At 40.1% G+C, this 22611-nt stretch overlaps 1 protein-coding gene across 1 annotated transcript in view; it reads right to left on the bottom strand.

Annotated features, from left to right (window-relative positions):
- The window catches only part of LOC139753252 (thrombospondin type-1 domain-containing protein 4-like), a 685046-nt gene that overhangs the window by 26031 nt on the left and 636404 nt on the right, over window positions 1-22611 (bottom strand). Inside the window, exons 15-16 of the mRNA XM_071669508.1 lie at window positions 22234-22432; window positions 21586-21758 (exon numbers count right to left, since the gene is read on the bottom strand). Of these exons, the coding sequence (XP_071525609.1) occupies window positions 21586-21758; window positions 22234-22432 (372 nt within the window). The remainder of the gene's footprint in view (window positions 1-21585; window positions 21759-22233; window positions 22433-22611) is intronic.

Raw genomic sequence — 22611 nt, 5'->3', positions numbered from 1 at the left:
TTCCAACTCTATTCCATGCACGCCTTTCATCCTTCTTCGTGTTCAGGCCCCGATCGCTCAAAAATCTTTTTTACTCCATCCTTCCATCTCCAATGTTTTCTCCCAGTTCTTCTTGTTTTCTCCACTTCTGGCACATATGTCCTCTTTTTCAATTTTTCTTTACTCATTCTTTCAATATGTCCAAACCATTTCAACATATCCTCTTCTGCTTTCTCAACCACACTCGTTTTATTTCCACACATCTTTCTTACCCTTATATTACTTACTCGATTAAACCACTTCACAACATATATTGTCCTAAAACATTTCATTTCTATCACAACCACCCTTCTCCGCAGAACCCTATCCATAACCGACGCTTTGCAACCATATGATATTGTTGGAAACTACGATAATAGCAAAATCAGCATTTGATAATTCATCTTTTTCATCGAACCTTGACAGCCTCAGAGCATAATTTCTCCATCTTCAAACTATAAAACCAAACCATACTTGGATAAAGAACTTAGTTGTGCACAGCGCATGAAATTATTATAATCCAAACAATTTAAGATACCAACTTGAAAATATGATAAAATTCAGAGATAGAACATAAATATATATGTATGATCCCCATGTAAAACCAAACAGTGTGTGACATAAGTGACTATGAATGTAAAGTACACCGGCAAAACAAAGGCCCTTCGTTACATGAGAACTATGTACGTGATCTAAAAGGAATTGAGAAGTTTGATAATGTTACGTTGCTCTCTAAAAAGGTCTTTTCTCTAATGGTCAACAGAGGCTTCTTTACTAAAAGTCCTGTACTGTAAGGACGAGTTGAGACATTTAGAAACGGGCTCCGTTGCATGGGTGGTCGGCCGAATTCGCATACGCAAAAATGGAGTTGAACGAGGAATTACTTAGGTGTCGCTGTCTTGATCGACTTTTGTTTACTCTCAAAGATGCCTACCTGTAACTGATGCTTTAATTTGCCAATATACGCTGGCACTAGTATTCATAAACTATATATACCTTCAAATTATTTAGGAATAACATCTCTGAACCTAAAGAATAGCAGCTACTAGGATGCTTAAATATAACTAATCTGTAACTAAGGGTTAAAATCATTTATTTTGTGATCGTTTTAAGTGGAAAGCTCGTGTGAGCGGAATATATGCAATAGCTCTATTAGAAAGAGTTATCTGTTGTTTATGCTGCCGCAGTTTAGTAATATGATTACCATGGATTGTCAGTGCTCTGTACTAAATCCATTTAATCATAAGCGCTCTTTCAGAAAATGGGATTTATATTGGAGCGTGGTAAAGTTAGGGTTAAAGCTCTGGTAAGTGAAATTGTAACAAATTTTCTTATAGATTTGTCTGGAATAAATGGGGAAAACTTGATAGTCACGACTGTAAATGAAGGTGTCCTGCACACTGTGGCAGAGAAAAAAACACTGGAGTGATCAACCGCCTGTTCAAATGTGAACTCGACATTATATTGTCTGGAACGTTGGCCATTCAAGAACTGACAGATGTTTATTTAAGATCTAGAGACAATGAAGTCCACGTACCAATGACAGAATAAGGTCTTAAGATCCAAAAGATAATAATCTGACTATTGTATATCATAATGGTCTATTGGTCACCACCCGCTCCGACAGTTGGGAGCACTCAATAATGTCGCCCCTTATGACCACTTAGGAAAAGCCCAATTTAGCGAGCAACGAAAAATCTATTGGCCTATTATGTTTTTAAAATGTCTTCTGAACTCTGTTAGATCACATGTGTTGTGAGATCTCATGTGACATTGGGATCTTCCTTAATCATTACATTTCACTTTCACATTAACTCATGTCACTATGTTCCATTCTCTAATTTGGGGCTTATGTATATTTCTATCCTTTAACGTTTCACTTTGTTATATATTCAAGTTAAATGTTATCATTCAGTGTTCCTACTTCAGTTATTTCACGTATATGACTGAGTTCTTACAGTTTTGTTACATAGTTTGCCTAATGATGGATATGGAGATAGGATACTCTGAAACCTCCACAAATGAATATAAAAGGCTTTTTATCATGTGTTTGTCCTATTGCGTGTATATATATATATATATATATATATATATATATATATATATATATATATATATATATATATATATATATATATATATATATATATATATATATAGGGAAAATAAAAAGATGTTCTGGAAGGAGGTAAATAGGGTGCGTAAGACAAGGGAGCAAATGGGAACTTCAGTGAAGGGCGTAAATGGGGAGGTGATAACAAGTAGCGGTGATGTGAGAAGGAGATGGAATGAGTATTTTGAAGGTTTGTTGAATGTGTCTGATGACAGAGTGGCAGATATAGGGTGTTTTGGTCGAGGTGGTGTGCAAAGTGAGAGGGTTAGGGAAAATGATTTGGTAAACAGAGAAGAGGTAGTAAAAGCTTTGCGGAAGATGAAAGCCGGCAAGGCAGCAGGTTTGGATGGTATTGCAGTGGAATTTATTAAGAAAGGGGGTGACTGTATTGTTGACTGGTTGGTAAGGTTATTTAATGTATGTATGACTCATGGTGAGGTGCCTGAGGATTGGCGGAATGCGTGCATAGTGCCATTGTACAAAGGCAAAGGGGATAAGAGGGAGTGCTCAAATTACAGAGGTATAAGTTTGTTGAGTATTCCTGGTAAATTATATGGGAGGGTATTGATTGAGAGGGTGAATGCATGTACAGAGCATCAGATTGGGGAAGAGCAGTGTGGTTTCAGAAGTGGTAGAGGATGTGTGGATCAGGTGTTTGCTTTGAAGAATGTATGTGAGAAATACTTAGAAAAGCAAATGGATTTGTATGTAGCATTTATGGATCTGGAGAAGGCATATGATAGAGTTGATAGAGATGCTCTGTGGAAGGTATTAAGAATATATGGTGTGGGAGGCAAGTTGTTAGAAGCAGTGAAAAGTTTTTATCGAGGATGTAAGGCATGTGTACGTGTAGGAAGAGAGGAAAGTGATTGGTTCTCAGTGAATGTAGGTTTGCGGCAGGGGTGTGTGATGTCTCCATGGTTGTTTAATTTGTTTATGGATGGGGTTGTAAGGGAGGTAAATGCAAGAGTTTTGGAAAGAGGGGCAAGTATGAAGTCTGTTGGGGATGAGAGAGCTTGGGAAGTGAGTCAGTTGTTGTTCGCTGATGATACAGCGCTGGTGGCTGATTCATGTGAGAAACTGCAGAAGCTGGTGACTGAGTTTGGTAAAGTGTGTGGAAGAAGAAAGTTGAGAGTAAATGTGAATAAGAGCAAGGTTATTAGGTACAGTAGGGGTGAGGGTCAAGTCAATTGGGAGGTGAGTTTGAATGGAGAAAAACTGGAGGAAGTGAAGTGTTTTAGATATCTGGGAGTGGATCTGTCAGCGGATGGAACCATGGAAGCGGAAGTGGATCATAGGGTGGGGGAGGGGGCGAAAATTTTGGGAGCCTTGAAAAATGTGTGGAAGTCGAGAACACTATCTCGGAAAGCAAAAATGGGTATGTTTGAGGGAATAGTGGTTCCAACAATGTTGTATGGTTGCGAGGCGTGGGCTATGGATAGAGATGTGCGCAGGAGGATGGATGTGCTGGAAATGAGATGTTTGAGGACAATGTGTGGAGTGAGGTGGTTTGATCGAGTAAGTAACGTAAGGGTAAGAGAGATGTGTGGAAATAAAAAGAGCGTGGTTGAGAGAGCAGAAGAGGGTGTTTTGAAATGGTTTGGGCACATGGAGAGAATGAGTGAGGAGAGATTGACCAAGAGGATATATGTGTCGGAGGTGGAGGGAACGAGGAGAAGAGGGAGACCAAATTGGAGGTGGAAAGATGGAGTGAAAAAGATTTTGTGTGATCGGGGCCTGAACATGCAGGAGGGTGAAAGGAGGGCAAGAAATAGAGTGAATTGGAGTCATGTGGTATACAGGGGTTGACATGCTGTCAGTGGATTGAAGCAAGGCATGTGAAGCGTCTGGGGTAAACCATGGAAAGCTGTGTAGGTATGTATATTTGCGTGTGTGGACGTGTGTATGTACATGTGTATGGGGGGGGGGGGTGGGGCCATTTCTTTCGTCTGTTTCCTTGCGCTACCTCGCAAACGCGGGAGACAGCGACAAAGTATAAAAAAAAAAAAAAAAAAAAAATATATATATATATATATATATATATATATATATATATATATTTTTTTTTTTTTATACTTTGTCGCTGTCTCCCGCGTTTGCGAGGTAGCGCAAGGAAACAGACGAAAGAAATGGCCCAACCCACCCCCATACACATGTATATACATACGTCCACACACGCAAATATACATACCTACACAGCTTTCCATGGTTTACCCCAGACGCTTCACATGCCCCGATTCAATCCACTGACAGCACGTCAACCCCGGTATACCACATCGCTCCAATCCACTCTATTCCTTTACCCTCCTTTCACCCTCCTGCATGTTCAGGCCCCGATCACACAAAATCTTTTCCACTCCATCTTTCCACCTCCAATTTGGTCTCCCTCTTCTCGTTCCCTCCACCTCCGACACATATAGTCTCTTGGTCAATCTTTCCTCACTCATTCTCTCCATGTGCCCGAACCATTTCAAAACACCCTCTTCTGCTCTCTCAACCACGCTCTTTTTATTTCCACACATCTCTCTTACCCTTACGTTACTTACTCGATCAAACAACCTCACACCACATATTGTCCTCAAACATCTCATTTCCAGCACATCCATCCTCCTGCGCACAACTCTATCCATAGCCCACGTCTCGCAACCATACAACATTGTTGGAACCACTATTCCTTCAAACATACCCATTTTTGCTTTCCGAGATAATGTTCTCGACTTCCACACATTCTTCAAGGCTCCCAGAATTTTCGCCCCCTCCCCCACCCTATGATCCACTTCCGCTTCCATGGTTCCATCCGCTGCCAGATCCACTCCCAGATATCTAAAACACTTCACTTCCTCCAGTTTTTCTCCATTCAAACTCACCTCCCAATTGACTTGACCCTCAACCCTACTGTACCTAATAACCTTGCTCTTATTCACATTTACTCTTAACTTTCTTCTTTCACACACTTTACCAAACTCAGTCACCAGCTTCTGCAGTTTCTCACATGAATCAGCCACCAGCGCTGTATCATCAGCGAACAACAACTGACTCACTTCCCAAGCTCTCTCATCCCCAACAGACTTCATACTTGCCCCTCTTTCCAAAACTCTTGCATTCACCTCCCTAACAAATATATTCATATTTATTTATTTTGCTTTGTAGCTGTCTCCCGCGTTTCCAAGGTAGCGCAAGGAAAACAGACGAAAGAAATGGCCCAACACAACCCCATACACATGTATATACATACACGTCCACACACGCAAATATACATACCTATACATCTCAATGTACACATATATATACACACACAGACACATACATATATACCCATGACACAATTCACACTGTCTGCCTTTCTTCATTCCCATCGCCAACTCGCCACACATGGAATACCATCCCCCTCCCCCCCTTATGTGTGCAAGGTAGCGCTAGGAAAAGACAACAAAGGCCCCATTCGTTCACACTCAGTCTCTAGCTGTCATGCAATAATGCCCGAAACCACAGCTCCCTTTCCACAACCAGGCCCCACACAACTTTCATGGTTTACCCCAGACGCTTCACATGCCCTGATTCAATCCACTGACAACACGTCAACACCGGTATACCACATCGATCCAATTCACTCTATTCCTTGCCCGCCTTCCACCCTCCTGCATGTTCAGGCCCCGATCACTCAAAATCTTTTTCACTCCAGCTTTCCACCTCCAATTTGGTCTCCCACTTCTCCTCGTTCCCTACAACTCCGACACATATATCCTCTTGGTCAATCTTTCCTCACTCATTCTCTCCATGTGCCCAAACCATTTCAAAACACCCTCTTCTGCTCTCTCAACCACGCTCTTTTTATTTCCACACATCTCTCTTACCCTTACATTATTTACTCGATCAATCCACCTCACACCACACATTGTCCTCAAACATCTCATTTTTCAGCACATCTACCCTTCTGCGCACAACAATCCATAGCCCACGACTCGCATACCATAAAACATTGTTGAAACCACTATTCCTTCAAACATACCCATTTTTGCTTTCCGAGATAATGTTCTCGACTTCCAAACATTCTTCAAGGCTCCCAGGATTTTCGCCCCCTCCCCCACCCTATGATTCACTTCCGCTTCCATGGTTCCATCCGCTGCCAGATCCAGTCCCAGATATCTAAAACACTATACATCCTCCAGTTTTTCTCCATTCAAACTTACCTCCCAATTGACTTGACCCTCAACCCTACTGTACCTAATAACCTTGCTCTCATTTACATTTACTCTTAACTTTCTTCTTTCACACACTTTACCAAACTCAGTCACCAGCTTCTGCAGTTTCTCACATGAATCAGCCACCAGCGCTGTATCATCAGCGAACAACAACTGACTCACTTCCCAAGCTCTCTCATCCAAAACAGACTTCATTCTTGCCCCTCTTTCCAAAACTCTTGCATTCACCTCCCTAACAAACCCATCCATAAAAAATTAAACAACCATGGAGACATAACACACCTCTTCCGCAAACCTACATTCACTGAGACCCAATCACTTTCCTCTCTTCCTACACGTACACATGCCTTACATCCTCGATAAAAACTTTTTACTGCCTCTAACAACTTGCCTCCCACAAGAAATATTCTTAATACCTTCCACAGACCATCTCTAACAACTCTATCAAACGCCTTCTCCAGATCCATAAATGCTACATACACATCCATTTGCTTTTCTAAGTATTTCTCACATACATTCTTCAAAGCAAACACCTGATCCACATATCCTCTACCACTTCTGATACCACACTGCTCTTCCCCAATCTGATGCTCTGTACATGCCTTCACATTCTCAATCAATACCCTCCCATATAATTTACCAGGAATACTCAACAAACTTATACCTATGTAATTTGAGCACTCACTCTTATCCCCTTTGCCTTTGTACAATGGCACTATGCACGCATTCCGCCAATCCTCAGGCACCTCACCATGAGTCATACATACATTAAATAACCTTAGCAACCAGTCAACAATACAGTCACCCCTTTTTTAATAGATTCCACTGCAATACCATCCAAACCTGCTGCCTTGCCGGCTTTCATCTTCCGCAAAGCTTTTACTACCTATTCTCTGTTTACCAAGTCATTTTCCCTAACCCTCTCACTTTGCACACCACCTCGACCAAAACACCCTATATCTGCCACTCTATCATGAAACACATTCAACAAACCTTCAAAATACTCACTCCATCTCCCTCTCACATCACCACTACTTGTTATCACCTCCCCATCAGCGCCCTTCACTGAAGTTCCCATTTGCTCCCTTGTCTTACGCACTTTATTTACCTCCTTCCAGAACATCTTTTTATTCTCCCTAAAATTTAATGATACTCTCTCCTCCAACTCTCATTTACCCTCTTTTTCACCTCTTGCACCTTTCTCTTGACCTCCTGTCTCTTTCTTTTATACATCTGAGACTCAATTGCATTTTTTCCCTGCAAAAATCGTCCAAATGCCTCTCTCTTCTCTTTCACTAATAATCTTACTTCTTCATCCCACCACTCACTACCCTTTCTAATCAACCCACCTCCCACGCTTCTCATGCCACAAGCATCTTTTGCGCAATACATCAATGATTCCCTAAATACATTCCATTCCTCCCCCACTCCCCTTACTTCCATTTTTCTCACCTTTTTCCATTATGTACTCAGTCTCTCCTGGTACTTCCTCACACAAGTCTCCTTCCCAACTAGAGGGGACGGGAGCGGGGGGCCAGAAATCCTCCCCTCCTTGTATTTTAACTTTCTAAAAATGGGAAACACAAGGAGTCACGTCGGGAGCGCTCATCTTGTAGACTCAGATTGGGGTGTCTATCTGTGTGTGGATGTAACCAAGATGTGAAGAGAGGAGAGATAGGTAGTACGTTTGAGGAAAGGAACCTGGATGTTTTGGCTCTGAGTGAAACGAAGCTCAAGGGTAAAGGGGAAAAGTGGTTTGGCAATGTCTTGGGAGTAAAGCTAGGGGTTAGCGAGAGTACAAGAGCAAGGGAAGGAGTAGTAGTACTGCTGAAACAGGAGTTGTGGGAGTATGTGATAGAATGTAAGAAAGTAAATTCTTGATTAATATGAGTAAAACTGAAGGTTGATGGAGGGAGATGGGTGATTATTGGTGCAGATGCACCTGGGCATGAGAAGAAAGATCATCAGAGGCAAGTGTTTTGGGAGCAGGTGAATGAGTGTGTTAGTGGTTTTGATGCACAAGAAAGGGTTATAGTGATAGGTGATTTGAATGCAAAGGTGGGTAATGTGGCAGTTGAGGGAATAATTGGTGTACATTGGGTGTTCAGTGTTGTAAATGGAAATGGTGAAGAGCTTGTAGATTTATGTGCTGAAAAAGGACTGGTGATTGGGAATACCTGGTTTAAAAAGCGAGATATACATAAATGTACGTATGTAAGTAGGAGAGATGGCCAGAGAGCGTTATTGGATTACGTGTTGATTGATAGACGCACGAAAGAGAGACTTTTGGATGTTAATGTGCTGAAAGGTGCAACTGGAGGAATGTCTGATCATTATCTTGTGGAGGCTAAGGTGAAGATTTGTATGGGTTTTCAGAAAAGAAGAGTGAATGTTGGTGTGAAGAGGGTGATGAGAGCAAGTCAGCTTGGGATAAATATATATATATATATATAAATATATATATATATATATATATATATATATATATATATATATATATATATATATATATATATATATATATATATATATATATATATATTATTATTATATTTTATTATTATTTTGCTTTGTCGCTGTCTCCCGCGTTAGCGAGGTAGCGCAAGGAAACAGACGAAAGAATGGCCTAACCCGCCCACATACACATGTATATACATACACGTCCACACACGCAAATATACATACCTATACATCTCAATGTAAACATATATATACACACACACACACATATACATATATACACATGTACATAATTCATACTGTCTGCCTTTATTTGTTCCCATCGCCACCCCGCCACACATGGAATAACCACCCCCCTCCACCCTCCCCAACTTTCCATGGTTTACCCCAGACGCTTCACATGCCCTGGTTCAATCCATTGACAGCACGTCGACCCCGGTATACCACATCGTTCCAATTCAATCTATTCCTTGCACGCCTTTCAACCTCCTGCATGTTCAGGCCCCGACCACTCAAAATCTTTTTCACTCCATCTCTCCATCTAAAATTTGGTCTCCCACTTCTCGTTCGCTCCACCTTTGACACGTATATCCTCTTTGTCAATCTTTCCTCATTCATTCTCTCCATGTGACCCAACCATTTCAAGACACCCTTCTCTGCTCTCTCAACCACACTCTTTTCATTTCCACACATCTCTCTTACACTTACATTACTTACTCGATCACACCAACTCACACCACATATTGTCCTCAAACATCTCATTTCCAGCACATCCACCCTCCTGCGCACAACTCTATCCATAGCCCACGCCTCGCAACCATACAACATTGTTGGAACCACTATTCCTTCAAACATACCCATTTTTGCTTTCCGAGATAATATTCTCGACTTCCAAACATTTTTCAAGACTCCCAGAATTTTCGCCCCCTCCCCCACCCACTGATTCACTTCCGCTTCCGTGGTTCCATCCGCTGCCAGATCCACTCCCAGATATCTAAAACACTTTACTTCCTCCAGTTTTTCTCCATTCAAACTTACCTCCCAATTGACTTGACCCTCAACACTACTGTACCTAATAACCTTGCTCTTATTCACATTTACTCTTAACTTTCTTCTTTCACACACTTTACCAAACTCAGTCACCAGCTTCTGCAGTTTCTTACAATATTCAGCCACCAGCGCTGTATCATCAGCGAACAACAACTGAAACACTTCCCAAGCTCTCTCATCCACAACAGACTGCATACTTGCCCCTCTTTCCAAAACTCTTGCATTCACCTCCCTAACAACCCCATCCATAAACAAATTAAACGACCATGGAGATATAACACACACCCCTGCCGTAAACCTACATTCACTGAGAACCAATCACTTTCCTCTCTTCCTACACGTACATATGCCTTACATCTTCGATAAAAACTTTTCACTGCTTCTATCAACTTGCCTCCCACACCATATATTCTTAAAACCTTCCACAGAGCATCTCTATCAACTCTATCATATGCCTTCTCCAGATCCATAAATGCTACATACAAATCATTTGCTTTTCTAAGTATTTCTCACATACATTCTTCAAAGCAAAAAATATATATATATATATATATATATATATATATATATATATATATATATATATATATATATATATATATATGTATATATATATATATATATATATATATATATATATATATATATATATATATATATATATATATATATATATATATATATATACATATATATATATATATATATATATATATATATATATATATATATATATATATATATATATATATATATATATATATATATATATATATATATATATATATATATATATAGATATAGATATAGATATAGATATATATATATATATATATATATATATATATATATATATATATATATATATATATATATATATACATATATTTATATTTATTTATTTATATATTTATTATATTTTGTCACTGTCTCCCGCGTTTGCGAGGTAGCGCAAGGAAACAGACGAAAGAAATGGCCCAACCCCCCCCCCATACACATGTATATACATACGTCCACACACGCAAATATACATACCTACACAGCTTTCCATGGTTTACCGCAGTCGCTTCACATGCCTTGATTCAATCCACTGACAGCACGTCAACCTCGGTATACCACATCGCTCCAATTCACTCTATTCCTTGCCCTCCTTTCACCCTCCTGCATGTTCAGGCCCCGATCACACAAAATCTTTTTCACTCCATCTTTAAACCTACAATTTGGTCTCCCTCTTCTCCTCGTTCCCTCCACCTTCGACACATATATCCTCTTGGTCAATCTTTCCTCACTCATTCTCTCCATGTGCCCAAACCACTTCAAAACACCCTCTTCTGCTCTCTCAACCACGCTCTTTTTATTTCCACACATCTCTCTTCCCCTTACGTTACTCACTCGATCAAACCACCTCACACCACACATTGTCATCAAACATCTCATTTCCAGCACATCCACCCTCCTGCGCACAACTCTATCCACAGCCCACGCCTCGCAACCATACAACATTGTTGGAACCACTATTCCTTCAAACATACCCATTTTTGCTTTCCGAGATAATGTTCTCGACTTCCACACATTCTTCAAGGCTCCCAGAATTTTCGCCCCCTCCCCCACCCTATGATCCACTTCCGCTTCCATGGTTCCATCCCCTGCCAGATCCACTCCCAGATATCTAAAACACTTTACTTCCTCAAGTTTTTCTCCATTCAAACTCACCTCCCAATTGACTTGACCCTCAACCCTACTGTACCTAATAATTTGCTCTTTTTCACATTTACTCTTAACTTTCTTCTTCCACACACTTTACCAAACTCAGTCACCAGCTTCTGCAGTTTCTCACATGAATCAGCCACCAGCGCTGTATCATCAGCGAACAACAACTGACTCACTTCCCAAGCTCTCTCATCCCCAACAGACTTCATACTTGCCCCTCTTTCCAAAACTCTTGCATTCACCTCCCTAACAACACCATCCATAAACAAATTAAACAACCATGGACACATCACACCCCCCCCGCCGCAAACCTACATTCACTGAGAACCAATCACTTTCCTCTTTTCCTACACGTACACATGCCTTACATCCTCGATAAAAACTTTTCACTGCTTCTAACAACTTTCCTCCCACACCATATATTCTTAATACCTTCCACAGAGCATCTCTATCAACTCTATCATATGCCTTCTCCAGATCCATAAATGCTACATACAAATCCATTTGCTTTTCTAAGTATTTCTCACATACATTCTTCAAAGCAAACACCTGATCCACACATCCTCTACCACTTCTGAAACCACACTGCTCTTCCCCGATCTGATGCTCTGTACATGCCTTCACCCTCTCAATCAATACCCTCCCATATAATTTACCAGGAAAACTCAACAAACTTATACCTCTGTAATTTGAGCACTCACTCTTATCCCCTTTGCCTTTGTACAATGGCACTATGCACGCATTCCGCCAATCCTCAGGCACCTCACCATGAGTCATACATACATTAAATAACCTTACCAACCAGTCAACAATACAGTCACCCCCTTTTTAATGAATTCCACTGCAATACCATCCAAACCTGCTGCCTTGCCGGCTTTCATCTTCCGCAAAGCTTTCACTACCTCTTCTCTGTTTACCAAATAATTTTCCCTAACCCTCTCACTTTGCACACCACCTCGATCAAAACACCCTATATCTGCCACTCTATCATCAAACATATTCAACAAACCTTCAAAATACTCACTCCATCTCCTTCTCACATCACCACTACTTGTTATCACCTCCCCATTTGCGCCCTTCACTGAAGTTCCCATTTGCTCCCTTGTCTTACGCACTTTATTTACCTCCTTCCAGAACATGTTTTCATTCTCTCTAAAATTTAATGATACTCTCTCACTCCAACTCTCATTTGCCCTTTTTTTCACCTCTTGCACCTTTCTCTTGACCTCCTGTCTCTTTCTTTTATACATCTCCCACTCAATTGCATTTTTTCCCTGCAAAAATCGTCCAAATACCTCTCTCTTCTCTTTCACTAATACTCTTACTTCCTCATCCAACCACTCACTACCCTTTCTAATCAACCCACCTCCCACTCTTCTCATGCCACAAGCATCTTTAGCGCAATCCATCACTGATTCCCTAAATACATCCCATTCCACCCCCACTCCCCTTACTTCCATTGCTCTCACATTTTTCCATTCTGTACTCAGTCTCTCCTGGTACTTCCTCACACAGGTCTCCTTCCCAAGCTCACTTACTCTCACCACCCTCTTCATCCCAACATTCACTCTTCTTTTCTGAAAACCCAAACAAATCTTCACCTTAGCCTCCACAAGATAATGATCAGACATCCCTCTAGTTGCACCTCTCAGCACATTAACATCCAAAAGTCTCTCTTTCGCACGCCTGTCAATTAACACGTAATCCAATAACGCTCTCTGGCCATCTCTCCTACTTACATAAGTATACTTATGTATATCTCGCTTTTTAAACCAGGTATTCCCAATCATCAGTCCTTTTTCAGCACATAAATCTACAAGCTCTTCACCATTTCCATTTACAACACTGAACACCCAATGTATACCAATTATTCCCTCAACTGCCACATTACTCACCTTTGCATTCAAATCACCCATCACTATAACCCGGTCTCGTGCATCAAAACCACCAACACACTCATTCAGCTGCTCCCAAAACACTTGCCTCTCATGATCTTTCTTCTCATGCCCAGGCGCATATGCACCGATAATCACCCACCTCTCTCCATCAACTTTCAGTTTTACCCATATTAATCGAGAATTTACTTTCTTACATTCTATCACATACTCCCACAACTCCTGTTTCAGGAGTATTGCTACTCCTTCCCTTGCTCTTGTCCTCTCACTAACCCCTGACTTTACTCCCCAGACATTCCCAAACCACTCTTCCCCTTTACCCTTGAGCTTCGTTTCACTCAGACCCAAAACATCTAGGTTCCTTTCCTCAAACATACTACCTATCTCTCCTTTTTTCACATCTTGGTTACATCCACACACATTTAGGCACCCCACTCTGAGCCTTCCAGGAGGATGAGCACTCCCCGCGTGACTCCTTCTTCTGTTTCCCATTTTAGAAAGTTAATACAAGGAGGGGAGGATTTCTGGCCCCCCGCTCCCGTCCCCTCTAGTCGCTTTCTACGACACGCGAGGAATACGTGGGAACTATTCTTTCACCCCTATCCCCAGGGATAATATACATATATATATACATATACACATACACACATATACACATACATACGCACATATACAAACACACACACATACATATATATACATATGAAAAATGTAAGAAACAATTTAGAAAACTGAAACTTCTAGCTTCTATATATATATATATATATATATATATATATATATATATATATATATATATATATATATATATATATATATATATATATATATATATATATATATATATATATATATATATATATGTATATATATATATACATATATATATATGTATATATATATATATATATATATATATATATATATATATATATACATATATATATATATATATATATATATATATATATATATATATTTATATATATATATATATATATATATATATATATATATATATATATATATATATATATATATATATATATATATATATATATATATATATATATTTTTTTTTTTTTTTTTTTTATACTTTGTCGCTGTCTCCCGCGTTTGCTTTTCTAAGTATTTCTCATATACATTTTTCAAAGCAAACACCTGATCCACACATCCTCTACCACTTATGAAACCACACTGCGCTTATATATATATATATATATATATATATATATATATATATATATATATATATATATATATATATATATATATATATATATATATATATATATATATATATATATATATATATATATATATATATATATATATATATATATATATATATATACATATATATATATATGTACATATATATATGTATATATATATATATATATATATATATATATAATATATATATATATATATATATATATATATATATATATATATATATATAAGCGCAGTGTGGTTTCATAAGTGGTAGAGGATGTCTGGATCAGGTGTTTGCTTTGAAGAATGTATGTGAGAAATACTTAGAAAAGCAAATGGATTTGTATGTAGCATTTATGGATCTGGAGAAGGCTTATGATAGAGTTGATAGAGATGCTCTGTGGAAGGTATTAAGAATATATGGTGTAGGAGGCAAGTTGTTAGAAGAAGTGAAAAGTTTTTATCGATTATGTAAGGAATGTGTACGTGTAGGAAGAGAGGAAAGTGATTGGTTCTCAGTGAATGTAGGTTTGCGGCAGGGGTGTGTGATGTCCCCATGGTTGTTTAATTTCTTTATGATGGGGTTGTTAGGGAGGTGAATGCAAGAGTTTTGGAAAGAGGGGCAAGTATGAAGTCTGTTGGGGATGAGAGAGCGTGGGAAGTGAGTCAGTTGTTGTTCGCTGATGATACAGCGCTGGTGGCTGATTCATGTGTGAAACTGCAGAAGCTGGTGACTGAGTTTGGTAAAGTGTGTGAAAGAAGAAAGTTAAGAGAAAATGTGAATAAGAGCAAGGTAATTAGGTACAGTAGGGTTGAGGGTCAAGTCAACTGAGAGGTAAGTTTGAATGGAGAAAAACTGGAGGAAGTAAAGTGTTTTAGATATCTGGGAGTGGATCTGGCAGCGGATGGAACCATGGAAGCGGAAGTGGATCATAGGGTGGGGGAGGGGGCGAAAATCCTGGGAGCCTTGAAGAATGTGTGGACGTCGAGAACATTGTCTCGGAAAGCAAAAATGGGTATGTTTGAAGGAATAGTGGTTCCAACAATGTTGTATGGTTGCGAGGCGTGGGCAATGTATAGAGTTGTGCGCAGGAGGATGGATGTGCTGGAAATGAGATGTTTGAGGACAATGTGTGGTGTGAGGTGGTTTGATCGAGTAAGTAACGTAAGGGTAAGAGAGATGTGTGGAAATAAAAAGAACGTGGTTGAGAGAGCAGAAGAGTGTGTTTTGAAATGGTTTGGGCACATGGAGAGAATGAGTGAGGAAAGATTGACCAAGAGGATATATGTGTCGGAGGTGGAGGGAACGAGGAGAAGTGGGAGACCAAATTGGAGGTGGAAAGATGGAGTGAAAAAGATTTTGTGTGATCGGGGCCTGAACATGCAGGAGGGTGAAAGGAGGGCAAGGAATAGGGTGAATTGGATCGATGTGGTGTACCGGGGTTGACGTGCTGTCAGTGGGTTGAATCAGGGCGTGTGAAGCGTCTGGGGTAAACCATGGAAAGCTGTGTAGGTATGTATATTTGCGTGTGTGGACGTATGTATATACATGTGTATGGGGGTGGGTTGGGCCATTTCTTTCGTCTGTTTCCTTGTGCCACCTCTCAAACGCGGGAGACAGCGGCAAAAAAAAAAAAAAAAAAAAAAAAAATATATATATATATATATATATATATATATATATATATATATATATATATATATATATATATATATATATATATATATATATATATTTATATGTATATACATTATCATTGGGGTAGGGGAAAAATAATTCTACCCACGTATTCCCTGCGTGGCGTAAAAGGCGACTGAAAGGGCGGCAACGGGGGTTTGGAAACCTCCCTCTCACCATGCTGCGTTGCAGTTTTTAAAAGACGGAACAGATGGAACCAAGCGTGGAGTGTTTATCCTCATCTAAGGCTCAGACTGGAGATTTGAATTGTGTGTAGATGTAACCAATGTAAGAAGAGAGGAGAGATATATAGAAAAGTTTGAGGAAAGAAAACTGCTTGCTCTGGCACTAGAGGTAAAGTCAAGGGTTGGTGGGAGGATTAGAGCAAAGTTAGAATTAGCCCTATCATTGATGCAGGAGTTATAGAACTGTGTGAAAGACAGTAAGAAAATAATTTCTAGACTGATGTGAATGAAATCAATAGTGGATAGAGATATGGGTGATTTTTGGGTACTTATGCAAATAGTCATGAAAAGTAACATCATGAGAAACAAGCGCTTTGGAAGCAGCTGAGTGGGTGTCAGCGGTTTTGACGCAAGAGACCAGGTGTTAGTGAGGGTTAATTTGAATGCGAAGGTGAGTAGTGTGGAAGTTGTTGGTATAACTGGGGGCCATGTTGTATTCAGCATTATGAATGGAAATGGTGAACAGCTTGTTGAACTATGCTGAAAAAAGACTGAAGATTAGGAATACCTGGCTTAAAAAGAGGGACATACAAAAGTATACGTATGCGAGTACGAGAGATGGTCAGTGGGAATTATCATATTACATATTAATTGATAGGCATGTAAACAAGAGACTTTTGAACGTAAATGTGCTGAGGGGGGCAGCTGGTGGGATATCTAATCGCTATCATATGGAGGCGATGGTTAAGCTTTGTAGAGGTTTTCAGAATAGAAAAAATGATGTCGGTGAGAAGAAAGTGGCGAGAGTAAGCGAGCCTGGAAAAGAGACTTGTGTGAAGAAAGCCAGGAGAGATTGAGCGTATAATGGCAAAAGGTGAGAATAAATGAACCGAGGGAAGTGTATGAGGAATGGAAGATATCTAGGGAAGCAGTGATGCCACGTGCGAGGGAAGCATGTAGCGTGCAGATTTGGGAAGGGTAGTGAATAGTGTGTCGAGGAAAAGTTGGTTTACATTTACAGGGAAAGAGTGCAAATGACTGGATGAAAACAATGCTTTAGAAGAAGGTTGATAGCACGCGGAAATATAGAGAACAAATTGGAACATCGCTAAAGGGGGCAAAAGGGGAAGTGGTAATAGGCAGTAATGAAGTAAGGAGCGAGAGTGAGTATTTTGAAGGACTATTGAATTTGTTTAGTGATATGGTAGCAGACGTAGGGTACTTGGGTCGGGGTGGTATACAAAGTGAAAGGGTCATGATGATTGGTTTGGTGAGGTAAGAAAAGGTGGTAAAAGCCTTATGTAAGATGAAATGAGGCAAGGCGACTGTAGAAGATGGTATTGCTGTTGAATCTATTAAGGAATGGGTGACTATGTTATTGATTGGTTAATAAGGATTTTCAGTGTATGTATGGATCATGGTGAAGTGCCTGAAGTTGGCCGAGTGTATGTATAGTGCCATTGCATAAAGGCAAAGGGAATAAAGGATGAGTAGAACAGGTGCTTGCTTTGAATAATGTGTGTGAGAAATACTTGGAGAAATTGGTAGATCTGCATGTGGTATTTACGAATCTGTAAAAATCGTATATTTGAGTTATAGAGACCCTTTTTGGAAGGTCTTAAGCATATATAGTGTGGGAGAAAGCGGCTAGAAACGGTGAGTTTTTTTATCAAGGGTGTAAGGCATGTGTACGAGTAGGGAAAGAGGAGAGTGAATTATTCCAAATAAAGGTTGGTTTGTAGCCGGGGTGTGATGTCACAATGCTTGTTTAAGTGTTCTATGGATAGGTTGGTGAGGGAGGTAAATGCAAGTTTTGGAGAGAGGGGCAAGTATGCAGTCTGAGGCATGCGAGGGACTCGAAAATGTTGTTTGCTGATGATACAGCACCGGTCGCAGATTCTAGTGAAAAACTGCAAACGTTGGTGACTGAGTTTCAAAAAGGGTGTGGAGAAAGTTCAGCGTAAATATGGATAAAAGCACGGTTATTGTGTTTAGCAAGGATGAGGGACGGGTTAGTTTGGGTGTAAGTTTGAATGAAGAAAAATCTGGGGAAGTGAAGTACTTTAGATACCTGGGAGTAGACAGGACAGCGGATGGAGCCGTGAAAGCGGAAGTGAGTCATAGGGTAGGTAAGGGAGCGAAGGTTCAGAAGACACTGAAGAACGTGTGGAAAGAGAGAACATTAGCTGAGAGAGAGGGCAAAAATAGGTGTATTTGAAATTATAGTAGTCCCAACAATATCATATGAATGCGAGGCATGGTGTGTAGATAAGGCTCTGCGAAGGAAGGTGGATGTGGTGGAAATGAAATATTTAAGGGCAACATGTAGTATGAGGTAGTTTCATCAAGTAAGTAATGAAAACGTAAGAGATATATGTAGTAATAGAAAGAGTGCGATTGAGACAGCTGAAGAAGATATGCTGAAACGGTTTACACATATGGAAAGAATGAGTGAGGAAAGGTTGACAAAGAAGATATACGTTTCTGAAGTGGAGGGAACAAGGTAACAGGTAAACCAAATTGGAGATGGAAGAATGGGGTGAAAAAGGATTTGAGTGATCGAGGCCTGAACATGCATGGCGGTGAAAGGCGTGAAATGGAAGGAGTGAACTGGAACTATGTGGTATACTTGGGTCTACGTGCTGCCAGTGGACTGAACCACCCTTTTATCCCTAGCATGTCCACGCGCCGATCCCTCAAAATCATTTTTACTACATCCTTCCACTCCAATTTGGTGACCCGCTTCTCTTATTCCCCCCAACCTCTGACATATATCCTCTTTGTCATCCATTCCTCACTCATTCTTTCCTAATGTCCAAACCATTTCAACACACCCTGTTTTCCTCCCTCAAACACACTCTTTTTATTACCCTTTTATTACTTACTCGATCAAACCACCTCACAACATATACTGTCCTCAAATATTTCATATCCAACACACCCATCCAACTCCGTATAACCCTACCTATAGCACACCTATGATTCACTTCCACTTCCATGGTCCCATTCGTTGCTAAGTCTACTCCCAGATATCTAAAACACTTCACTTCCTCAAATTTTTACTCCATTCAAACTTAATCCTAACTAACTTGTCTCTCAACTCTCATGTACCTCATAACCTTGTTTTTATTTTTTCCATTCACTCTCAACTTTCCATGGTTTACCCCAGACGCTTCACATGCCCTGGTTCAATCCATTGACAGCACGTCGACCCCGGTATACCACATCGTTCCAATCTACTCTATTCCTTGCACGCCTTTCACCCTTCTGTATGTTCAAGGCCTCGATCGCTCAAAATCTTTTTCACTCCATCCTTCCACCTCCAATTTGGACTCCCACTTCTCCTCGTTCCCTCCACCTCTGACACATATATCCTCTTTGTCAATCTTTCCTCGCTCATTCTCTCCATGTAACCAAACCATTACAATACACTCTATTCTGCTCTCTCAACCACATCACTCTTACCCTTTCATTAATTACTCGATCAAAACACCTTACACCATATGTTGTCCTCAAACATATCATTTCCAACACATCCACCCTCCTCCGCAATACCCTATCTAAAGCCCATGCTTCGCAATCATATAACATTGTTGGAACCACTATTCCTTCAAACATACCCATTTTTGCTCTCCAAGATAACGTTCTCGCCTTCCACACATTCTTCAACGCTCCCAGAACCTTCGCCCCCTCCCCCATCCTGTGACTCACTTCCGATTCCATGGTTCCATCGGCTGGTAAATCCACTCCCAGATATCTAGAACACTTCACTTCCTCCAGTTTTTCTCCATTCAAACTTACTTCCCAATTTACTTGTCCTTCAACCCTGCTGAACCTAATAACCTTGCTTTTATTCACATTTACTCGCAACTTTCTTCTTTCACACACTTTACCAAAATCAGTCACCAACTTCTACAGTTTCTCACCCAAATCAGCCGCCAGCGCTGTATCATCAGCAAACAACAACTGACTCACTTCCCAAGCCCTCTCATCGACAGCAGACTGCATACTTGCCCCTCGCTCCAAAACTCTAGTATTCACTTCCCTCACAACCCCATCCATAAACATATTAAACAACCATGGAGACCACTCACCCTGCCGCAAATCGACATTCACTGGGAACCAATCACTTTCCTCTCTTCCAACTCGTACACACGCCTTACATCCTTGATAAAAACTTTTCACTGCTTCTATCAACTTTCCTCCCATACCATATACTTTTAATACCTTCTACAGAGCATCTCTATCATCTCTATCATATGCCATCTCCAGATCCATAAATGCTACATTCAAATCCATTTGTTTTTCTAAGTTTTCCTCACATACACTCTTGAAAGAATACACCTGATACACACACCCTCTACCGCTTCTGAAACCACACTGCTCTTCCCCAATCTGATGCTCTGTACATGCCTTTACCCTCTCAATCAATACCCTCGCATATGATTTCCCAGGAATACTTAACAAACTTATACCTCTGTAATTTGAACACTCGCGTTTATCCCCTATGCCTTTTTTACAATGGCATTATGCATACATTCTCCTAATCCTCATGCACTTTACCATGAACCACACATACACTGAATATCCTTACCAACCAGTCAACAACACAGTCACCCGATTTTTTGATAAATTCCACTGCAATACCATCCAAACCCGTCGCCTTGCCGGCTTTCATCTTGCACAAAGCTTTCACTGCCTCTTTTCTACCAAACCATTCTCCCTGACCTTTTCACTTCGCACGCCACCTCGACCAAAGCACCCTATATCTACTACTCTATCATGGTTGCGATTCTTTGTAAATATATTCTGTTGAAATGACAAGACATCTTTCAAGTGTCTGATATCTTTTTTGACATGGCTGGAGAGGCTTTGTAAGATATTTCCACGGTTGTCTTGATATTTAGTTATTAATCCATTAAATCATTTTCAGGAGCGTGTTGTGATTATGGGTAGCCCAGTGAGGTAAGGTGATACCTGTGGACTAATGTGCACATAGCTCTGCATACTCATTGCCTGCTGCCTGCTGCTAAAGTACGTAGTTGTAGTATCTTACCTTGGTCCATGTTCTTTTTGTTCTTTTTATGTTGTTGTTGCTTAATAGTTAAGTGCTTCGGCGATGTGTGTGCGTCTTCCATCCAGTACACTGCATAGTATCTTTTGAATTTAACAAATATTTCTCGTATGAGGACTGTGTTGTGCTTCTTCGTGACATGTAATTTGCTGGAGCTATCATGTACGTATATGTAAGGTAAGTTTTCCGGACAGAGTGCAGGCTTGTGCATCCTACGTAGGTCATGTTGGCAAGGAGCTCAGTCAAGTTCTTGTTGACATTTTCATTCATAAACTACGTTGGATTCTCATAGTGTGTATTGTTATAATATAGTTAGTTGCTCTTGATGTTTTCTTCTTGTTTGTTTGTTTCTATGGTAGTTAATAACTCGACTTTCCTGTCTTGTGCGATTGATGTTTCTGGAGACAATGTCTCAAAAAATACTTTCATCGTAGTATACCTCATGTATATCAATATCCCCATTTATACACAACTTCTGCATTACCCACTTTTGCATTCAATTCAACCATCACCAATATCCGATCTTTCGCATCAAAACTACTCACACACCCACTCAATCATTCCCAAAACTATCGCCTGTCTTCTTCAGTCTTCTAGTGGCCAGCTACATCCGCAATAATGATCACTCACCTGTCGTAATCCACAATCATCATTACTTGAATCAGCCTGAGGCTCACTTCCTTACATTCTAAAACCATATCTTTATCTAGCAGTATGCTCTGCAGTTTTCTAAAACTGTGATCAACTGAATCATTAACTTCCATGATTGCTCCATCTCTCACGGAGTATATTATTTTACCTACAACTTTGCTGAATTTCCTGTGTATATCTGTTTGTATGAACCCAGTTTATGTTCCTCAGCCTCAGTCGCCATGCTCTGCGTCTGTTGATTAGCTACCGAAAATTGCTCCTTTCGCATCCTCCTGCCCTCTGTATGTGGTAGCCCTGAGGTTGAACAGCCTCTGGGACATCTAGAAAACACCCAATTAACGTTTTTTGAAATGAATT

This window comes from Panulirus ornatus, chromosome 2 (genome assembly GCF_036320965.1).
Source record: "Panulirus ornatus isolate Po-2019 chromosome 2, ASM3632096v1, whole genome shotgun sequence".
Lineage (NCBI taxonomy): Eukaryota > Metazoa > Arthropoda > Malacostraca > Decapoda > Palinuridae > Panulirus > Panulirus ornatus.
The sequence above is the reverse complement of the archived record's forward strand: the minus strand, read 5'-3'. Positions and strand labels throughout refer to the sequence as shown.